A 23,079-nucleotide genomic window follows, 5' to 3' on the forward strand; every position below is an offset into this window, starting at 1 on the left:
TCCAAGTCCTGCTGTGTGTTTTTTCTGTGTCCTCTTAATCCCTAATATTCCACTTTAAATCAATCTAGTCTGATCGAGGCAGGCGTCCGCTAAGTGACCTCTGAATGATTCTATGAGCTAAATGTGGTCACTTCCAAATAAAAAAAAGGTTATGCTTCTTCTTTGCTTCCTTGCTACCTTCCCTCTAAGCAAGCATGAGGCATTTGAGGAGCTACCAATCTTCATCTTTCTGGCCTCAGATCAGATGCAAAGCGCAAAAAAAAGGGGGTGAAGGGGGGGGGCTTTTCTGAGCATTGGAACGTGAACTTGTGCACAGTGCCGGACTGAATCCTGTTTTTATCAATGAGCACCGACGGGTCAGGCTGGCACATCACAAACCATCACAAACTCTTTTTTCTTTACCTTTTGAGAAAAGTCTATTTTGTTATATTCATTGAAAAGTTCTATTTTTGTTCCACTTTAGTCCGGCCTGAATTCTGTCACATTCTGATGTTGTATGATAAAACGGCGCTGTAAAGCCTTTTTTCTGAATGTAGTAATAATCAAATTGTTTAACTGATATCCCTTCACTCCTGACTCATTCGTTTCTGTAAATACGGCATGCTGAAGAGGAGGGACTTCATTCCACCTTGCATGGTGCTACCAAAGCCTATGTCAAGCCTAGTCAGACTACAGAACAAGTTGGGTCGTACCATTTTCTTCTGTTAGGCATCAATATGCACCAGTTTATTAAGGCTATTGATTAGTTATACAGGAATCTTTGAGGGGGAATAAAAAGGTACTCAACATTCTCTGGTTGGTGAATGTTTTTCTCTTGTGCAGCTGACAACTAGGTACCAAGACCTGGTAATAAATCAGAAGGTTAAATCATTGAGATTTTTTATGATTGAGCAGGTGTGACAAGGGCTTTGTATCCAAGGAAAGCAAAAGACTGTGATGTTGGATGTAATACTTCTCTGTATACACACACCTGTTCATCTATTGAATTGTTTTAGTGTAATAGTACACAACGTTGTGTGCAAAGCTACTGGGGGTTTTGGAGAAAATGATGGTGGTTTCTTTCTGATGGTGACTAATTTAGAGCTAAATATCAAAACACTCAAGGGCCTGTGAATGTGCGTGTGTGTGTGTGTGTGTGTGTGTGTGTGCGTGCGCGTGCGTGTGTGCGCGTGCGTGTGTGCATGCGTGTGTGTGTGTGTGTGTTTTGGGCGGTTGGAGACGGGAGGACGCCACAGTAACAGCATCTTGTGTAGACGTATGCGTAGTTTTCAATGTGAAATGCACTTTATTTTTTGGATGAAAATGGCACAACAAACTATCTGCAAAATGAAACGTATTAACGATAATCAACATGCACTAACTTAACTGAGATATTGTAAAAAAAAACAAAAAAACATTTGTGTGAACGTTGTGTCTATTTTTCCAAGGTGTTAGTTGTACTTTTTATTGCTTTGGTTAGCTCACTCAATTGAGAGATCTTGTTAATTTTGTATTAAAAACCAAACGTGCTGTGCATAAAACTCCTGCCTTGTCTAATTTGTTCATCCTCGCCCTGGCTCCATGCCCCCCCCCCCTTTTTTTCACACTCTTCTGTTTCCCTGGCAACTACCTTCTTAGCAATACAGTTCCCATGGAAACTGAAGTCTTGGAGCCAGGTATGTGCTGTCTCTATGACGACAGTGGAACAGTAAAGAGACATGGCAGCCAGAGCCACGATCCTTGAATCATCATTTTTATTTTTTCTCTGGGTCAAAGGTTACAGAGCTCACACACTAGCATATACATGACGAATCCCCCATCCCCCCACCCCCCCCCCTCTCCCGCACAGCAGTGATCGATTGCAGACGCAGCTGGCTCACTCAATCCATAATCATGTTTATCATCAACAGACTTACAATAAGACTTATTACATATACACCCGCTCATACATCATTAACAAAGTATTTTAAATGCTCTCCCCACTCACTCCTTCATCGGCATGAACCCGTCATCAATGACTCCATTTCTTCCTCACTTCCAGTTATTGACCTATTAAAAACTTGCCTCATGATTCCACAGCATACGCAAGTGTTTCAGTAAAAACATTAAAAAAAGACAAGTACATTGGTTAGCTCCAGAGGAAAGTTCCTAATTCTTCTAACGCTCTCGAGCTTCGACTATACATGAAATAAGCACCTTCACAGGGTGACTATAGTGTTATAACAGGTAGAGAAACATCCACAGGGGTGTATTCACAACGCTCTGAAATATATATATGTCACGCTACATGTTAATGTCTCAGAGAGTGGTAAGTATTACAGTATGTTCAAGTGTCTTTACCGTGTTTAAGCATCTAGAATACACCCCCACATTTCCAGTTTTGGACCATTCAGCTTATATCAACCTACAGCATGTGATTGTGTGTGGGTATGTGTGTGTGTGTGTGTGTGTGTGTGTGTTTTCAGCAACAAAGTGTGTGTCAACCCGTGAGTGTGGTAAAGTGGGCATTCTTTCAAGTGACTGATTGTGTGTGTGTGTGTATCTTCAGTGGTTATCCTATTTTGTTGTGTGTGTGTGTGTATGTTAATCCGACCAATCGTTCTCTTCCAACTCGGAGTCGTCCTCAGAGTCGGAGTACTCCACAGCGATGCGTCGGGAGAGGATGGTGGCCACGTCGTTTCCGACTGGCTCTCTCTTAGCCTGCTGCTCCTGCTGCTCCTGCACCTTCTTCAACTGGATGCCTAAAGGAAAGTATGGGAGGTGTTTTTGTTACTGACACGGTAGCTATTAAAATCCAACTCATAGATCAAATGAGGATCACAGGGTTCTTCGTTTTGTTATTTTCTTCATCACAGAATCATTTCTCGATAAGATCACAACAAACTAAGAAATTCTGAGTATAAAAATAGCACTATACAATATTTTCTAGAGATCATTTTCCAGGACATTTCCAGTGCTGGTATGATCATCACTGAATGACGGATAGACTACTAGTTCAGTCTCAGCTAAATAAATATATGTAGAATGTTGAAATAACTTTCCAGGACAACACAAGATTTTCCAGAACATTTGATGAAAATATCAAGCATGGCAATTATAATTTAGTTGTAAATATCCTACAAATTAGATAAAACTGAGTTGGATATAAACATAAAAAGGAAAGGTCTGTGACTTTCCGCATAAACGTTGAAAAGCTGCTCCATCTACTTTGTCCGACCAAAGTTATGAATAAATTAAGTTTTGCAAAACAATTGGACATTTGCAATTGACAGGTTAGTTAGTTGTATTTTTTGTATTTGTAGGTTGTATAAAAGATTATACTGGACTTGTTTAAACCTGTCTGATCCATATGTGAGATAACAAAGATAACACAAGGTATGCAGTGATGATGCCAAAACCATGTTTTTGTCACCAAAATGTTCCTTTCATATAAAGATGTTGGTCTTTGGTTGAACATCCAAGACACGTATTTAAATTTAAATGTTCGCTTGAGCCACTTAATTATATCACTTTAGATCTAGGCCAATTCCTGTCCTATCAAGGCAAGACCTCATAAAATGTAGGTCGCAAACATTTGCATAAGCTATTACTCTTTTGTTTTTCAATGTTAGTGTATTTACAATGAATTTACAATATTGCTTGAGATTCAACAAAAATGAAATCTCAGGCAATAAACCTATATTCATACCTTTGACCATAAATGTTATTTGTTACCTTTAATTACCTAGCCTATTAAAAGTATTCATCCCCTAAAATAAGATCCCTTTGTAGCTAATTGTTTATTTTTTATTTTTTTGCCACATTCATTCCACTTTAATTCAATGTTGTAAACCAATAAAACATGACATTTTCAAAGGGGCACTGCATATGTTAGTGTTATTATTAATAAAAGTTGTTTTAAACAAACCTTTTCATGGAAGTTAATACTAATGCATACTGTTCTAAAGAAGATACCCATGAATTAAAAGGACACATCTTTATGGGCGCCCACACAGACACACTACAGCTCTTACCCATACGTATAGCAGCCAGCAGATCACTGCGGGCATCATTGACCCCTGAGGTCTCAGCAGGTGCAGAGGAAGACATCTTGCGGGTTGTAAAGTGGGAGGCACCGGCTGGGAGGGGAGGAGGTGGAGGACCAGGGGGAGGTGGAACGGCCTGGCCTCCACATAAAGGTGGTGGAGGCAGAGCGAAGCCACCAGCAGCGGCCATTTGCCCGAGAGAAATCGGTCCTCCGGGAGGTGAGGCAAAGGCAGTTTGGGCAGAAGGGATGAGAGGGGCGGGAGGGGGAGGGGGAGGACCAGTGTTGGCATAGCCATCCATACTGCAAGACAGAGAAAGTGAGAGAATTAGTAGAGGTTAATACAAATTATATTTGTTTTTGTTATCCCAAGTACAGTCATCAGGGTTTGAGAGTGAATCAAAAGGACTATGACCCACTAGGTGGCAGCATTAGCTCAAATGTGTGAGCACAAAGACTTAAACAATGAGCAAGAGCAGCTGTAACGGACATATATAACATATGATTTGATTTAGGAAGAATTTGAATGGACATTGTGCCCTTTACCCTGACCCCCAACCACGGTAACCAGTTGGGGGTCAGGGCAAAGAGCCTAAACCTGTCAAATGCTTGAAATGCAACTTTAAGAGCCTGTTAGAAAAAGTGTCTTCAACAGACTCTGGCTTATATGTGTACCTGTAGTCCATTGGTGGAAGGGACATGGAGCCCCCGTTCATAGCCTCAGAGGGTGGAGGAGGCAGCGGGACATGGTGGTGGTGACGCCCCAGCGTCCCACCCTGGTAGGCCATCATGGTCCTGCCTCTCATATCATGTTCACCTCCTCCACGAGGGGCGTGGCCTGCCGCAGCCATCTGGGCAGCCAGGACGCTGGGCGGTGGGCCAGAGTAAGTGTGGGCGTGGCCAGCATGGTTCATCATGTTGGGGTAGTGGTGCTGATCAGGACCGTGACCCCTGGTGGAGACAGCAGGGAGGAGGAGGAGAAGATGGAAGGTGAAATAAGAATGTAGAAATAACACTGTAGATTTCCTCAACTTGTGAGTTTTTTTTTACTAGGCTGGATTTATGCAAGTATTTAATGCGTCTTAGAATAATCAGGAAGATTGAGTGACCTACCTGTTCTCTGGTGACATGGAGCCCTCAGAGGACGCCCCTCTGTCCCGGTGTATGGTGTGTCGATGGTCCGGCCTCAGCTCTTTATCCAGAGCCATCATGTTCCACTCCTGCCGACGGTTCCTCGCCTTCCGGACCTTCTTCACCTCCCTCTGTAACGTTCCATCTACACAACGCCTCTGCTCCTAAGAGACAGAAGGAGAAGGAGAGCATTTAGGCTATTTTGTTTTGTTAAAACCAAGCTATCAATGGAAACTTAAGGGGCATTTTGTGGTCCTTCATTATGTGTTCTTCTATCAACAATAATAGAGTTAGTTCCACTAAGAAAAAACATTTTGTGTAGTAAGTATGGAATTAAAATGTATGAAACTAACCTGATAACAATATTTGAAAACAGGGGCAGGAAAACTGTAAACTACATTGGACAGAATAGCAGCAGTTTGAGCTGACACGTAGAGTAAAGTCTCTGTAATGCTGTAAAGAAACCATAGCATGATCTGTGAGCTGCTCATGGACATTATTGTACCTTCTGCTTCCTCTTCTCTTTCCTTTTATCCTCTGTGTCCTGCAGCATCTTTTCCTTCCACAGGTTGAAGAAGTAGGAGGGGTCAGTGTAGAACTTGAGCGCTTCCTTGTGGTCATCCCTTCAGAACCAGACATGGAAACATCTTAGTTTATGCAGAATGGCAAGACTTTTTGGCTCAGTGTAACTCTGTGGGAAGACTTAGTTGTGTATAAATCATGTGAAGCTATGAATATTGCAGAAGTGGAAGAGGCTGATGCGAGAACATGGATGAAGATATGAGTGCATATCCAGATTTACTGGAAGTGACGGGCAGAAAGAGTGAAAAGGCAGACGGACAGTGAAAAGGCAGACGGCTGGATAAAGAGGGATAAAGTGTGCTATGTAGTCAGGATGAGGAGTTGGATTCCCACTGGAGCCCGCCATGCTAAATATGTAATGCACCCAAAGTACTGGAAAGCACACTGGATAAAAGTAGCAGTTGGAAATAGTACCAAAATCTGCTGTTTCACTTTGAAATCAGGTCAGAAACAAGGAGCCAAAATGGAATAAAGAACAAAGGATGACTATTACTGGGAAACTTATAAAGTAGAACACATGGTTTAAACTTAGACATTTTAGACCTGATTCACTTTGTGAATGTTTGTTTTGTCTTTCACATCCTAAAACTGATTTTTGTACAAACATATGTAATTTTTTCCATACTGTTTAAACCAAGAAAAATAATTATGTTTAGCATCTTCAAACTTTAAAAAATATTGGTGGAAATACTGTAACCCCAAAATGATATGAGGGCCAATAAATGTTATAATTTTGACTAGTCATTACTTTTGAGGGGGGAAAGCAAAAGAAGCTCTTGATTGAAAAGCCACGTAAAGAAGAAATAGAAATATGGCCGTGATTGTGCTGTAAGAGTGTTTGGTGAGTGACGGTGTTCATCAACAACACCAACCTGTAAGACGAGAGGATGTTGAGTGGCGGAGGCTTATCACTCAGGTTGTATATCTCCTTGACAGGATTGGGCACACTGCTCTTGGATACCACCTGCTGGTCCTGAGTGGTGGAGCTCTTGAAGGCTTTCCTCATGTTAATGTCTTGTAGGGAAACTGAGAACACACAAAAAAGAGGTCAAAACTAGGTAGAAAAAGGCAGAAAACAGGAGACTGACATGACTTCCTGTCCTTTTCCCCCTCAGACCTCCAACCTCTTCCTCACCTTCTTCTACAGTGGAGTCCAGCTGTGTGACCTTGACGGCCAGCCGGTCGATGCGGTCCTGGAGAGAGTTGGCGCGCAGGTAGAAGGTGTTGGCCTCGTTGAACAGCTCGCCGAATATATCCTCTGCATGTTTGCCTGAAAAAGGAACAGCAGAAAGACAAAGAAACAGGAAATTTGAGAGAAAGAAGAAGACCTGTAATCGTTATCTGGAGCCAAGCAAATCCCCACAGAGGCTAAAGTTCAATCAATACAGCTGTAATGTGACACAACGTGAGGCTAGAAAAAAGTCTTTGCGGGAAAAAGTATCTCATACAGCTCCATTTAGCAGCGTTTCTCATTAATAAATTGATCTGCACAGACTACAGAAATCCCAGAATTTGTTTGTTGAAGCTATTCATCACTGTCCTGTTATTGCCAGAGACTCATCCCCTCAGGGTTGCCAGTTCAAAGCCCTAAACAATCTGGTCAAATGTTTGCTAGGTCCTGTGCTCAAACTAGTGCTGGTCGTGGTCCCGACGTTGTGTAATCGAAACAAGCGCTATTGTTTGCTGACCTCACATTGCTGAGGATTCACAGTTTGTAAAGCAGAACCCTCGGTTAACATCTTTAGAATAGATCACAGCACTGTGATTTATATCTGATTAGATTTAACCTTTTGTTGCTTTGGTTCTAATCAATATTCAAACTTGTGCTCTTTACCCTGTGTTTTGGGGGAATAGCCCTGAACAGTAGGGATGACCCTGCTCTGGAATGGGTTTTTAAAAGGGCCCAAGGGCAGAAGTAAACCAAATTAAAAGCTGTAAGTTGGAAACGACGGTTAGACCAGGGTTTATGGAACTATAAACCTTTAACACTGGGGGGTCTCAGCCCAGAGCTAATAAGTGTAAAAGCCTTTTTACTTACAAAAAAATGTTTAACTGGGCAGTATTGAAATGGATTGACATGGATGAAAAAATGTGTCCTCTGGATGTCAACAGTTTAAAACTCATCCAGAATAGTTTAATTATAGCATACTGTGTGTAAAACTGTTTAATGCTGTGTGTATGGCAAACACACACTCAAGGCTGTTTCTGTCCCTCCTGCTGACAGGATGGGCTGCAGGAAAAAGGAGGAGGAAGGAAGAATCACAGATCCGGCATGCTGAGGTCACCTCTGACCCCTTCATGTGCACACAGACATGCACAGTGTATGTAGTCTTCACACATACCCCATCAAGACCGCGTGGGCATTTATATATAGATCCCACAGCTGCTGTTGAAAGGCCCCACTCCCAAAGCAGGAACTTGACACAATAAGAGACGGATGGATATGACTGGGTCAAAATGTAGAGGGTCAACAGCAAAAGGGGACTGCTTTAAAAAAAAAAAATGCTGTTGAAATGCTGAATGAACTCTAGACAAATTTGGAAATGGGTGTAACTGAGTATGAACGGGTGAAGGGTGAACGTCAAAAGAAAACCCTGTTGGCAGTTTATTAAACAAGGTTATGGAAATGGAAGATGGATGGGGAGATAAATGCCCTTGGTAAAGTAAATTAATCTTTCTAATCCATTTACAGTGAGCATAACAATCAATCAATACAATCAATATGCAACAGTCGTGCACATAAAATACAGTTAACATACACCCCTTTAGTCATACATACAAAAGCACCCTGAAACACACACACACACACACACACACACACACACACACACACACACACACACACACACACACACACACACACACACACACACACACACACACACACACACACACACACACACACACAGCTGTCCAGAGCTATCTACAAGGATTACATTTCAACCCTCCATGCTCCCGCGCAACGCCGCGCTAAGTCTGCTGCTAGCCCAGTGACCCCGGGCACTGTAACCATGACAACGCCCAAATCAATCACAGCTTCAGGATTACTGATGAAACCATGCAACCCTGTCTCGCTACAAAGAGGCTACACACACACACAGTGTAGACAGTCATCAAACTTAAGTTATTGAGGTCACAGACCGAGGAAGTTTCAATGTGTTTTTAATGTCACTTTTAACAGCTATCTTCTTCTTGCAAAGGCTACTTTGTGTGCATGTTGATGTGAGTGTTAGTGTGTGTGTGTGTGTGTGTGTGTGTGTGTGTGTGTGTGTGTGTGTGTGTGTGTGTGTGTGTGTGTCTTACTCAGGCTGCTGAGCTGTCTGATGATGGCAGAGAGCGTGTTGTTCATAACACACTCCAGCTCGCTGCCGATGCCCTCGGGGAGCTCCCCCCGGCAGAGGTGACGGGGCTCGATGTTCCTCTTCACCAGCGGCATGGCGAGGCTTCACACCGTCACAAACTGTGAGGAGACACGGGAAACAAGCACACACTCTTTTAAAGGCCAGTACCCTGGTTAGAGAGAATGAATGGATGCAGATGCTGTCCAACTGCATCTGGTCTGATGTTCATGAGCAGGCCATCCCCCACTGGGTGAGGACGCTCACCACATCTGCCATAGAGCTAGAAGAAACACAGAGGCATAGCATATATGCAATATATAACAGAGGTCTTGATTATCAAAATACAGTGGTATAGTTTAAATTAAGGGTTCAACTATTTTTTTCATTATCAATCAATTTCTTGATTATCTTTTTAATTAAGTTACCAATCGTTTGTTCTATAAAATGTCCGAAAATAGCAAAAATGGCTATCAAAATATTCTATTTTCCTTTTTAAAGCAGCATTAATTCAAATAAGAGAACCGGAAACAGAGTTTTTTTTGTCATTTTTGCTTTAAAAAAATACTTTAGCCATAGTTTTAAATTAAATAAACAAAGGATGTTGGTGCCTTCATCAACACATCAAGTTAACCGACTCACAGTTCAATCAAATATTGTATACAAGCACCAATAATCATGCTGAACAACAGTTAAATTATCATTCCAAGGTACTGAGTAAAAATGTTTACGTTTGATTTTTCAATATCACCCAGCTCCAGTTCACAATGAAGTGAATGAACCGTGAAGTCAAATGCAATAACTGAACAATAAATATGACTTTCCTGTTGGAGATCGCATCCGCTCTATAAATCATTTAATCCTTTGTAGCTTGCCTTTTTTGCTGTTGTTGTAATATGGGACAGTACTTTATTATGAAGTTTATTTAGTATTCTTTCTTGTATGTAAAAAAGAAGAAAACATGGAGTAAGTGGGTGGCCAGAGAACTGACAGTGATCACCAACAGTGTCCCAAAGCAACAAGACCAGCAGAGAGATTAAAGCATTAGGGATAGGAAGATACAGCGTGCCAGCTAATCCCAGGCCGGCTTGTCAGTGGCCCAGCTGGAATCCTGACACAAACAGAGATTCATGGATATGAGAGGCAGAAAAGTCGAATGGGAATTTACATAAGAAAAGACAAAAACCTGAAGCATTCATCCTTTTTCTCCAGAAAAGTCAAAGACACATTTGCCCCTTCATAGCAACTCTACTCTCTAAATTAAATCCTCATTGGTTCTGTAGTCAGACACTCTAAACTCTGTAGTTCAAAGGACTACATACAATTACTCAAAGCAGGAGAAGTCCCAGGGTGCATCAGAGCAGCCATCTTATCTGAGCTTCTTCCTGCATCCTGTTTTTGCGCTCTCAACCTGGCTCCTGTTTCCTGGTCCTCCCTGTGTCACATCTCTCCTTCCTGTCCAAACACTTGGCCAGAACAATACAGCTAAAACGAGAGGATGGACCGGGAGACAGATGGAAAATCTGCTTGCACAATTTTTAGATTCACTGATCAAATGATTTACTCATAACTACAGTTCCAGACTTTTTTCCTGTGCAGCTCCGCCAAAAAACACAATCACTTCAGCAGAAGCAGGTTGGAGAAACACAGGAGCCCTGGCAGTGTGACAGATGGCTAATAATAGCCGACAGGTACTAGAAATATATCTCATGCTTGTTGGACCTTGCAGATATCCATTTGTGATCACAGGAAATTAGATTTGATGGGAAGCAAGTTTTGAACCCATCACAACAAAATATAGGCCTTCTAAGTGGCTTAAAATATTTATCTTTAAACTTGTTGTGAATCCTTATCTCATAAGACACCAAATAGAAAGATAAGATTACATCATCAATACAATAAATCACCAACGAAGCAAGCAGCAGTGCTGTGCTATCAGTGTCTCAGCAGGAAAACTACTGTAATTACAGATTGTGCCATTTCAGCTGCCCAAGACAGAAATGAGACACCTCTGTTCACTGAGGCCAATTCCCACCAGCCGAGTCCTCATCTGGCCCCCATTGTTTGTCAGCTAGCGACCCCCTGCATACCCCAACAGCCCCACGCCAATAACAGAAAACAAAGGGCAAAATTACACGACCATGTGCTGCCACAAAGGACACTGAATACAGTTAATAAGGCCTGGTTTGGAGCAAAAAGAGCTCCTTGGATTTGGCAGTCTGCATAAATAATTGTGAAAACACTGTGCTTCTTTCAGCATCGTATAGTAAAGGAGGTGATAAAAATGAGAAGATTGCGTGTTTTTGCTTTTACTGTCTGACTGGCCTGACAATCACATCAATGAGGCGAAATAATGAGCGACTGGGGGGCGAGCAGGAGGAGGGAGGAGGGGACAGGCCTTGTCTGCTTGAGAGAAACGAGGGGAAAGTAGAGGCAAGAAGGGCGCATGAGAGAGACATGTGGGGTAAGAGTGTTTGACAGGGAGGAGACGGTGAATGAGGTTGTGTGTGAGACAGTGTGTGAGACAGTGTGTGAGACAGAGAGGAAAAAGGTTGTGTGTAACATCTAGAGGTGGAAAAAGTATGTGTGTGTGTTTATGTGTTTGTGTGTGTGTGTGAGGGAGAAAGGGTGTATTTGGTGGGGGGAGGGGTATGAACAGGGACCTCGGGGAAGCCACTGAAAGGTTCCCGGGACAATAGAGCTCCGTTCACACGGCAACAGCACTAGCTCTCCCATGCATCCTCCTCCTCCTCCTCTTCAACCTTCTTTAAGGCCCCCTATATCCTTGCAATGAAAGCTTAGCAAGCAAGAGCTCCTCCACTCATTTAGGAGAAATAGAGGAGCAAGAGAAAAGAGATAAAGCCTAAACATAAGTCAGAGACACCAGAGAGGAATGTAAAAGATTATGCTTTCAAACATAGTTTCTCACTCATCCGTTTTGTCATGTGTTTTTATGCTTAATTAATTACAACCCCACATGCACACTTAGGCATTCATGCATATTGACATGTACAAACACACACAAACACACCAGGTAGCCTTTAAACTGTCCCATTAGCAGCATTTTAACGGTCCCATCCGCTGCAAAAAAATGTCTTTGAACCTCGGAAGGCTACAGGGTAAAGCTCACTTCCCCTGTGACTCCTGCAAAGATGCCCATATCCAGGCACCACCACACAGAGATAGAAGAGGCATTTACTACAGATGTGAGAACTCCATTAAGACCTGAAAGGGAAGTCATTATCAATTTATGAGCAGAGTACAGCTTCTTGTGTTGCAGGCTGTTTTGCTTGCTCTGATGTTATAAATAATGCAGCTTGGATTACGTCAGGTCACACTGCCCTAAATATGACGTAAAAAAAAAATCTGCAGTGACACTGCACCCACGTTTCTGCGTCCCAAAACTACTCAGGTGCATCTACGGTGATACATTCAGGCACTCTGGGTAAAAGTAGCTACTGAACAGTGAATGCTCACTGTGTGCATAGTCGGCCATGGGAGCTTGGCCATAACTTTAACCTTCTATTTTGCAGCCAAAAAGAATATCTGTTGGGGATGGGCAATAATTCCACAATATCTTTTATTGACTTTTAGCAAACTTGGAACATGAGAGTAAGATCATCCTGTTATTATACAACTATATTAGAGCACACATTAGAGCATCCTGTAGTGGGTTGGGTTGGAGGATTAAGTTCAAACATGCTACCTCATTATTAATACAGACATGACCCCCAGTTGTCATAATCCATATGGTGAAACAATGGGCTAAATAGCTGATTCATTTGGTAAATCCTTAATTAATTGATTAAAAATGTAATATCAAATCAAGTATTAAAAACACAATGTGGTTTTCATCTTGACAGTTTCTCCTAATCACAAAAAAGGAATATTCAAAAGTTGTTTTAGTTCCAATGAAATAAGAAATACTAAGTTAAAGCCTTTCTCGCTATGAGTTTGTGTATATTTTACCATTGTATCTATTAGATTACTGAATAATGAATGAAATTAAATATTTAAATTCATTACAATGTGGTCGATTTCTTTATGATAGTGAACAGCTGCATAGGCATGATGAAGTTATTACAAATCTACTATTCTGATGTGCAATGCCTTAAAATGCCCTATTCATCCACACACACACACACTCACACACACACACACACACACACACACTCACACACACACACACACACACACACACACACACACACACACACACACACACACACACACACACACACACACACACACACACACACACACACACACACACACACACACACACACACACACACACACACACACACACACACACACAGTAAACTAATGGATCAATCCCCGTCCCGGTGCTGATGGACTGACCCACATCTGTTCTCCCCCCTCAGCAGACTGACTCGGTGTTTATCTCGCATGTGTCCAGTGGTCCAGCTCTTAGTTTGCATAAATGAGACCACAGTCTTTAGAAATAGCCACACACATTTCAGCATGCATATAAAAGCTGTCATTGATTGTTGTATAAAGTATATTAAAACCCTCACCAGCACTTGAGATAAGAGCAGAAGTCGGCCGTCCGCATGTCCCGTTAGATGCTCCTATCAGCTCACATCCTGTGTCCAGCAGGTCTGGCCGCTCCGGGGAACAATCCTTTGAGGGCGAGGCCACGCCCACTACGCGCCTAGACCAATCAGATCTACAAGCAGGGGGTTTAACGCATGACGGGCGTTCGGACTGACCAATGGCGTCTCTGGAACGAAATGGCTGACAGGGAGACTCCCAAGCTCGATAGCGTTGTTGCGAATGGAGGAGGCGGGGCTACAGTTGGGCGTTGCTGTTTCTTTTTTTTAGTCCTTGTCACAATTATTAAGGCTTTTAATTCATTTTAGGGCCTGTGGGGATTTTGTAGACATGGAAACCTACTTATATAACGAGTTATAGCAGACAAATGCGAGCTAGAGAAGGGTTTCAGGGGTTAGAAACAGGCTCCAGGCAGTGATGCTGAGGATGAGCTGGGGTATTATTGTGTAATAGACTGACTTAGCTGGGCCAGCATCTCAATAAGAGGACTTGTTATACTAAGATGTGTCCTTTACTCTCCCAGGTGTGTTTGTACGCAGAAACAGACTGAGGTAGATGACAGTCCTGAAAGCACAGCGAGGGAGCAGAGAATAGTCTGGAGACTGTGGACTGGGTTTAGTGCACTGGAAAGGGAAAGGGAGTTTCATTATTAACAAATGCACTTCTATTCCTGGACAAGGGCAAAGCCACAGCGTGCATTCGTTATACAGCTGTCATTTTCACATATATAATTGATTTATCCGTGGCTACCAAAGCACACATGTACTCTATGTGACTATGTAATAAAGTAGGGCAGTTTAGACTGACAAGCCCGGCATACCCGGACTTTACGACCAATGTATGACGTTGGTTCCAAGCAGGAGATTCTTTGCATGCAACAAAATACTGTAGATTTCATGAATATTGGTGCTGAACCAATAATCTATCAACAGGGAATTAACAATTTTGATAATATATCATAATATAATTATGCAATTTAAATATTTTCACAGATTCTCAGGTTTTCTGCTTAATATAATTGAAATTACAAAGTTAGTAGGTCTTCGACTGTTGATCAGACTTGTTGTAGGGAAATAGTAATGGCCTTTTTTCAAATATTTTATGTTTTATAGACAAAATGATAATTGATCATTATAAAAAAATATTGTCAGATTAATCAATAATAATACATTTAATGAAAAAGGCTCGAGCACCTCAGCTATGTCTGATTCCAGATGACAAATGTATTTTTTGTTGTTTTAGATTATTCAAAAATAAAAATAATTGCAAACAAGGTGTCTTAAATATTAAAAAATATAGTGAGTATTCTGTGACACCGGGTGCTGTAAAAGTGGCAAAGACTGATGTCACCAATAAAAGTTGAAACACAATTTATCTGAACTCTTGAGAAATAGTTAACAGCTTGTTGTGAACTAAAACGAAAGAAGAAAAAATTCTAAGTCTGCATCACTCATCAGCTGTTTGCACATGCACACAATTAACAATATCAATGTTTTCACTTTATTGTCAGGATACTTGCTTCATGTAAAATATTTCAATACAATACAGTACAATGCATGTTCCATCTGCCATCATCCATGCGATTGGTTGGTTTTGTCATCATGTTGTAAGGCTTGACCACAGCATACAGCAGCCGAGCGCTCAGCACGCAAGCTGCTTCGCCACACTTACCATGAAAATGAAACCATGAAAACAGATTAAATTATAAACTACTAAAATCTTTTTTGTCATCTTTTTTTGTCCTTTTCTTGACAAAAACCCTCAATGCCACAGCTGTGGGGGCTCCATATCCTCCCAGCATGCTTCACAGCAGCTCAGATCAGTCCCCAGCTGAGGCCCTCACAGGGCCAAACACACAAAATAAACGGACAGACAGACGGACAGTCGGACAGGAATCTGTCACCGCTGGCAGTCACATAGCAGCTTTCAGTCTCATCCAAGCTTTATTGGGAAGAGGGTAACTGGCTGGGGTGAGACGTAGGTGGGGGTGTGGAGACAGGTGGAGAAGAAGAGGGGAGGAGATGACACAGCAGATTAACACGTGTCCACCCCCCCAAAAACCAAGCCTTCTCTTAGCTTGCTTGATTTCTCCTGAGTCACAGGAACAGGTTGAGATCTATAATCGTATCCATTCTTCTAATCCTCCCGCGTTGTGTTTCACCCATCAGGTTATGCTCTATAGCAGTGTTTCTAATACTGGGGTTATGTGTGTGTTATCTTGTAGCAGTGTAGATTGCTGTCATTGGGACCTAACAGACTGCTGGAGAGAAAGTGCCCTCTGTGGGGAGGGGCAGGTCGCTTTGTTGCCCTGGACATCCCCACAATCCTCAGTACATTCGTCCAGGTGGGCATGGTGATGGCTGTGTATACGTGTGTGTGTGTGTGTGTGTGTGTGTGTGTGTGTGTGTGTGTGTGTGTGTGTGTGTGTGTGTGTGTGTGTAAGAGGGGTGTCTCAGTAGCGGTGGGTTTGGTGGGAGTACTGGGGCGGCTGTTGGGAGGTAGAGGAGTATCCCATGCTGCTTTGGGGCAGTGAAGTGCTTGGTCCAGGGTTCTGGTAGGCAGCATGTGGATTGGAGCGCTGTAGGGAGGAGGAAAACAAGAAGATACTCATTAAACCTAATCACTACACTCTTTGGTTTGGCCTAAAAAATTTGCCTCATGTTTACTCTTGTTGGTTTAATGGTTTGAAGGTTAATTTGTCGGTTGCGACATTCGGCACAGACACGCCACACTAACACGAGAGCTATATTTTTTATAAAATAAAATGGTGATGGAGGAGAGACCTACCTGGTAGTCTGAGGTCATGATGAGGCCACCTGAGGTAGTGGTCGGCGGGACAACTCGCACTTTCTTTAGAGGCGGGCCCTGGGCATGGCTGTTGTCAGGGTTACCGGTGTGCCCCGCCCCATTTGTGTGGTTGTTTCCCTGTTGCTGCTGCTGGTTTTTCTAATATAAAACAAAACGTGTACATTGTAATGTATGTTTACACTATCTACCTTTCTGGATATATTCATGAAATAAGCATGTTGAAGGACTGAAGTGAAACAACAATTAGCACATTTTTTACTTTGTCTGCTTTGTCCTCCGGCTCCTCCTCCGTGAGGAACTCCCTTTTGGGGTAGGGAATCTGGCAGCCTGCAAACACACTGGAGAAAAAAATGCAAAGCTGCTTGTCAACCTCAGACATTTATACCCATGACTCGAAGCTTATTAGCTAAGGGACCTGCTCCAACAACATAGGAGCCCTAGGATCACGTGACTCAAACCAAGGAGTAGCACAAGATGGATACACTGGATTCAGAATGTGTGTGTGTGTGTGTGTGTGTGTGTGTGTGTGTGTGTGTGTGTGTGTGTGTGTGTGTGTGTGTGTGTGTGTGTGTGTGTGTGTGTGTGTGTGTGTGTGTGTGTGTGTGTGTGTGTGTGTGTGGTGACCTACTCAGAGGTGGGCAAGGGCTCCTCCAAAAAGTAAGGGTCCTGCATGGCCTGCTCAGATGTAATTCTACGGATGGGGTCCATGGTCAGCAGCTTCTGCAGCTTTAATGAATTGCACACAATGTTAGCCTCAAACAAGAAACCATTAATGGAAGTGGCATAATGACAAAGCATGCTTCAGTTGACATGGAGAACCAAACTATGGCTTTTATTATAGTTGTACTATGAAGTCGTTAAGTTATGCAAATTACATGCAATTGTGCTATTAACGAGGCATTTAAACTCACCAAGTGGAATGCTTTGCTGTCTGGCTTGACTTTGTGTTTTTCCATGTATTTTATAAGGCTGCAGTTTGTGTATCTGTGATAGAGAAGGAGCAGCTTATATTAATATCAAGCCGTCAGTGCAATCAAACCAGTATAACAACATGCAAAGTTATTACCAGGTTAAGTAAGAATTGTGTACAACACTGAAGTATGTCTTTTTGCCAGCAGACATAGCACTTTGCTTCGCTCTAACTTTGTTTCTGATCTTCCAGAAAACTAGGACAGCAGTACTCACGTGTTCCTTCTAAAGTCTTTCATCAGCGTGGAGTGTTCTGGCATCTTTTTGATGTCCTCCCAGTCTTTTTCTGTCAAATGAGGAAAAGACAGGATTACACCATGTCATACCCTCCCTCCCTTCAAGATCAGATTATTTAGGTTGTAGGGTCTGGCTTGCAATCTTTTTAGTACAAATGCTCATGATTTCCCTACAACAACCCCTTGTTACATCCAGGGCATATCTAGCTTTTGCATTTGCATTATATCATACACATCATATATATATATATATATACATATATATATATACACACATACACATATACACACACACACACACACACACACACACACACATATATTTTTACACAACTAGAGCAGCAGAGATGGAAGAAAAAAAAATCAAAAGCAGCTTAAGTGAACTGGAAAAAATAGGCCCAAATGTAGCCCTGCAAGTAAAAGTTTCTGGCTGTGACTTGGCTTCATGTATCGTGTCAGTGGAGTGGTGCTCAGAGCCAACAGACCACAGTACTGCCTAAAGAAAAAAATGAGCTCGAAAAGACCAGGCAAATAATCTGCCTCTGCTCGGAACAGAAAATGCTGATCCTTCCGCAGCATTTTCCATTGAAAATGCAGCACAGCAGCTGTGAAACATTGGTATGATAGCAATTGAACAGCATATATTGACATTCATGTCACAAGTAACACATTCAGTTTTAAAGTAATTCAGGTATATCATTAAAATATCAGTACAGATTTAATGATTTGAAATGGGGCTATTTTGTATTTCCCTCTCAAAGTCTGGCAGCACTGGACTCTCACCAGCAGGGAAGCCCATGACGTTAAAGATGCGGTCCAATTGGTCGTGGTGGTAAGGGTTACTGGTCTTGATGTCCTCCTGGCGACAGTGGAATATGGGCTCGGATGTCAGCAGCTCCGCAAAGATGCAGCCAATCGCCCAGATGTCTGAAGGAAAAAGCAGAGCACACACTTAACTTAAACTGTCACTAAAGTCTGTGTCACTAAAGTGTTCACACATGGGAAGTCAGATGGTGTTGCACAGTTCTCACCGATGGCTTTGGTGTAGTGCCGAGCCCCCAGCAGCAGTTCAGGTGCTCTGTACCAGAATGTGACCACCACAGGGTCGAGATCGGCTAAAGGCTTCAGCGGTGAATTGAAGAGGCGGGCAAACCCCATGTCCGCTGCAGAACAGACATTAAAGTCAATTAGGTAACAGAAAACGTGTCAATAAGTACATTTTTAACATGTAAGAAAGGAGAAATTATACATACCAATCTTTACTCTACCCCTCTCTGGCCCTTCCCCCATCACTAAAATGTTAGCTGGTTTCTGAGGAAAAAAGAGACAGGTACACAATTTTGTACATTCTTCAACAATGAAAACTGTTTTTTACGACAAAACCACTAAATCATTGGCCCGATTGTTGAGCTCATGATTTCTACTGTGTTCGCCACTTTAAAAATACGATTTCTTAAATCCACATAAAATTCAATTTGCTAACTGTTCAAAATCATTCTGGACGAAGTATGATGCTCATCAAGAGCTGCAGATATGATGTGAACTACATGGCTGCATGTGGGGTCTCTATATTGAAATGTCTATGTTGCTGCCCTCTAGTGGACAGAAATATACACATACTGCATCCTACAGGAGATGAGGTATTACATTTCTACCTCACTGTGGGTGTAAATATAAGAAAATTTAGCTTTTTAAACAGTAACATCTGTTAATACCTAAGATGTAATTTAGTGTATAAGCAAATTCTTATTTTACAGAACCAAATGCAAGACTAGAAACAGTGTTTCCTTCAGAACACAATAATTGCAAATATTTGAAATGAAAATGTAGCTTTTATGTAATAATCTTCCTTTAAAATAGAATATTGTACAAAAAGAGTTTTTGAAAATATGCGTGCTTAACTTAAAAAAATGTAACCTGTTATTTATAATCATTCATCGGAGTGCAAAAACATTTATGAGCCATTACTCAACACATGCAGATTGACACAGCTTTAAATGTCTTTAACTGATTCTCTGCCCAATAGTAATCTCTCATCAACTGCCTTTCCCTTCAGCCAAAATATTTTCTCTCCCTCTCCTCTCCTCCATTCCGTTCCCTCTCTGCCCTCCCCAATCCTCTTACAAGGTCTCTGTGGAGGACCCAGTTGGCGTGGAGGTAATGGATGCCATCCAGGATCTGGTAGAGCAGAGACTTGACCATTCCTCTGGGCAGCTGAAGGGGCTTCTTGTTGGCTTTGGACGCTCTGTGGAACTTAATAATGTGCTGCAGAAAGACAAGATAATGTTAATTATGGTGTGTGTGCGTACATGACGAATTAAATCCATAGTTTTGTGTGCTTCCCCATTTGTATGGTCACAAATGTAACTTTATACTACAGGCAAAAGATAAGCAAGTATGTTGTTTGTGGCATGTGTTTCCACTTCTTTGGGAGGGGAATGTGAGTGTTGCAGCTTTGTGGCAGAAAATGGCATTTTAACTCAGTTCTGATACCCTGCCAAGTGTAATATAGCGAGGTTTGACAACCAAATGTTAAATACCTCTTGGTGTTTTTGTCTTAACGATACTTAGCAATGCATAATTAGCACCGTTCGAGATTTTTTTGCTTGCCACTGATTGATAGTGAATGTGAGTATACCAGCACTGTGAGTAATTATGCATTTGTGAATGTCTGTGCTCTTGTCCTTTAAAAAACAAACATCATAAGGCATAAAAAAACCCAGCACAGATAAACTCACATAAATGGGTGGGAATCTGCATTACGTGCATATGTGATGGTCTAAACTAATAAAGAAATTATTAAAATTAAGTATACAGAAACTTTCCACATGCATGCAGCATATTAGCATATTAAACATACACTATGCTAATACTTATTAGACATAGTGCAGTATGTCTGATAAGTCATACTGCACTATGTGTGATAACCCATGCAGCTCAAGTGTGTGTTGCGTGTGCATTTTTACCCAGAGATCATGTTCGGCGTAGTCAAAGAGCAGCCAAACTTTACGGTCTGCATGTGACAGGAAAACCTTCTGCAGTGAAATGACGTTGGGGTGCTTCAGCTCCCGCAGCAGCTACAAAACACAAAACCACTCAGAGGACTGACCACACACTCTCATGGTAGAAATCATGAATGACAAACAGCCAATTTGCACAAGCTAATGCTGCTATTCACTACTTAAAGTGGGGAAATGACTGTACTGATAACCACAAATATTAACAACAAGGGGGTGCACACAATATCTCCTGTACAACTGAATGCAATACATTAAAAATGACTAAAAACTTTTGAAGTATATTATGTTTACGATATTAATTTTGAGGGCACAGTTTTTATTAATGATATTGTGTATACCCTTTCTATGCATTGCATTAATGTCTATTTTCTTCCTCTGTGAGTCTTTCTAACCCCTGTGTTTGATGTCTGTTGCTTACTCTACGAAAGCTACTCTGAGAAGTCCATTCAGGTATTACATAAGCCACCTAGGAATGGCATGAGGCTGTTGAACAGAGACCAAAAAAAAAAAGGGGCAAAGTAAGCCAGGTAGTTCTTACTGCAATCTCTCTGCAGGCTGACATTGAGATGCCAGTGCCTTCAATCTGCTTGAGGGCGTAGTCCTTATCATCCTTCCTAAAAACAGAGAGAGGCAGAGCAGCATCAACACCAGACCAGACTGCGAGCCCCATGAGAGCCGTCTGCACAGAAACATAAAGGGGGGGCACTTGGCAGCTGGCTCAGGGACTCAGAGAGGAGGCCGAGTTGCATTACCTCCAGATTTGTGTAATCAAGCTCACCTCTGAGGCTCAAAACAATACACGGGGAGAGGAAAACAGGCCCTGTCTGGCAGCTGGCGAGGGACAAACAGAGCACTGGGACTCGCTCTCGCTCGAACGAATTGGTTATAACCTCTCCCTCCCTCCCTCCCCCTGGCCTAAATCATCTCATAAACTCCACGCTCTGTGCTTCCGAAGGCCTCGTCCAACTGCTGCAGCACAAATGAGCTCACAAAGTCTCATAAACAGGAGCCTCCTGAAGCGTACACCAACATCTTTAAACACTTTAGGGATGTTTTGTGTGGTTCTGGCTGCCAGTATGCCCGGCCTGTGATAATAGGACTGGTATGGGCCTGGTAGCTCATGCTGCCTCCAGCTCTTCCCGGCTCTGCTCCTAATACACTTAAGACAGCTTCATGGGTCGAATTAGAAACAGTGGGGAAAGAAATAAAGGTGGTCGGCGCCATGGTGGACTCAGGGTTTTAGGATCTGACCATGAACCATAGAGTATAAAAAGGTTGGTCATTCCCAAATTCCCCTCCGCTTATTCATGATATCTCTGCACAACTGACCAAAAGGCAAACCCCCCCCCCCCTACAAAATAAACAAACCAGGGAATTCTTTTTGATCTGAAGTTGAGTAATAAGGATAAAAAAATATATTAAAATGTAGCCATGTTAGTGAACATATGTTATACACAACTAAACAAACAAACAAAAAGCTCAGCTCTCATGACACATTTGAACCATTCCCACTGATATTTATGGACGATGACATCATTCACACAAGTACCTGAATAAACATTCACCTGAAGTATAAGAAAAGCAGCCTCTCCTTAAAGAAAAGGCTTCTAACTACATTAACAAGTGGCTGCACAGGCACCTGCTGTATCCTGCAGTCTCACTCACATGCAAATGCTAAATATAATAAATGTTAATCAACAACAAGGGACAAAAGAAATACTTCAGGATCAAACATCACAGAGGTAGGAAACAAGCACGACGGTAAACATGTCAGTGTTACACACGTCCATTACAACATGTCAGCGGACAGCAGCCTGAAGAGGGAGACACTGATGAAGACCTGTCTGTGAGAGGGTTAGGGTTAGGGTTAGGGTCTGGGTCTGTTCACAGGGTTCACAGGGTTCACAGGCTACAGGCCTCCGGTCAGCTACTCACCCATCTTTTCTCTTCGCCTTGTAAACATGGCCGTAGGTGCCTCTTCCCACTTTGCACCCTTCGTACTCAAACAGGTCCTCCACACGCTCTCTTTCGCCGGTCAGCTTCACTTTAAAGTCATAGTCCATTTTACAGCTAAAAGACGCTTCCCTTTTATGTTAAAGCGTCGCTTGGGAGGCAACTCGGCTCCTCTCTCTCTCTCTCTCTCTGTCTGTCTGATTCTCTCTCTCTCTGTCTGATTCTCTCTCTCTCTGTCTGATTCTTCAGATAGTTGCTTCCCAGCGGCCCGTTCCTCCTCAGCCCTCCCACATGGAGTTCTGGGGTTCTGTTGTGGGACCGGAGGCTGCGCGGTGCTGAAGTAGTCCGGGCCGACGTGTATTCCGTTTCTCTCAGCCGGTATCTGCTCAAAGAGACGCACTTCACTCGGTAGCGACGGCGGATTCACGCACGGCACTGTCGTAAAACGTCGTAAAACGTCGTAA

The 23,079-nt window shown here is 42.4% G+C and overlaps 2 protein-coding genes across 3 annotated transcripts; both read right to left on the minus strand.

Moving 5' to 3' along the window:
- Positions 1 to 1,823: 1,823 nt before the first annotated feature.
- wasf3b (WASP family member 3b) lies at positions 1,824 to 13,663 on the minus strand. The gene is made up of 9 exons (XM_054622768.1): positions 13,593 to 13,663; positions 9,020 to 9,176; positions 6,852 to 6,986; positions 6,589 to 6,742; positions 5,640 to 5,757; positions 5,117 to 5,298; positions 4,679 to 4,954; positions 3,993 to 4,306; positions 1,824 to 2,720 (listed from the first exon to the last, which is right to left on the minus strand). Exons 2-9 carry the CDS (start codon positions 9,150 to 9,152, stop codon positions 2,563 to 2,565), a joined length of 1,470 nt encoding a protein of 489 aa, XP_054478743.1. The 5' UTR covers positions 9,153 to 9,176; positions 13,593 to 13,663; the 3' UTR covers positions 1,824 to 2,562.
- Positions 13,664 to 15,029: 1,366 nt separating this feature from the next.
- cdk8 (cyclin-dependent kinase 8) lies at positions 15,030 to 23,051 on the minus strand. 2 transcript variants are annotated; one of them, XM_054622770.1, is made up of 13 exons: positions 22,598 to 23,051; positions 21,201 to 21,276; positions 20,609 to 20,719; positions 19,767 to 19,907; positions 18,896 to 18,953; positions 18,674 to 18,805; positions 18,426 to 18,569; positions 17,623 to 17,692; positions 17,349 to 17,421; positions 17,066 to 17,163; positions 16,697 to 16,775; positions 16,417 to 16,575; positions 15,030 to 16,207 (listed from the first exon to the last, which is right to left on the minus strand). In XM_054622770.1, exons 1-13 carry the CDS (start codon positions 22,723 to 22,725, stop codon positions 16,082 to 16,084), a joined length of 1,395 nt encoding a protein of 464 aa, XP_054478745.1. In that variant the 5' UTR covers positions 22,726 to 23,051; the 3' UTR covers positions 15,030 to 16,081. The 2 variants fall into 2 exon arrangements, with proteins under 2 accessions (XP_054478745.1, XP_054478744.1); XM_054622769.1 differs by having other exon boundaries at positions 16,688 to 16,775.
- Between the last annotated feature and the right edge of the window lie 28 nt (positions 23,052 to 23,079).

This window comes from Anoplopoma fimbria, chromosome 21 (assembly GCF_027596085.1).
Source record: "Anoplopoma fimbria isolate UVic2021 breed Golden Eagle Sablefish chromosome 21, Afim_UVic_2022, whole genome shotgun sequence".
In the NCBI taxonomy this organism is placed as follows: Eukaryota; Metazoa; Chordata; class Actinopteri; order Perciformes; family Anoplopomatidae; genus Anoplopoma; species Anoplopoma fimbria.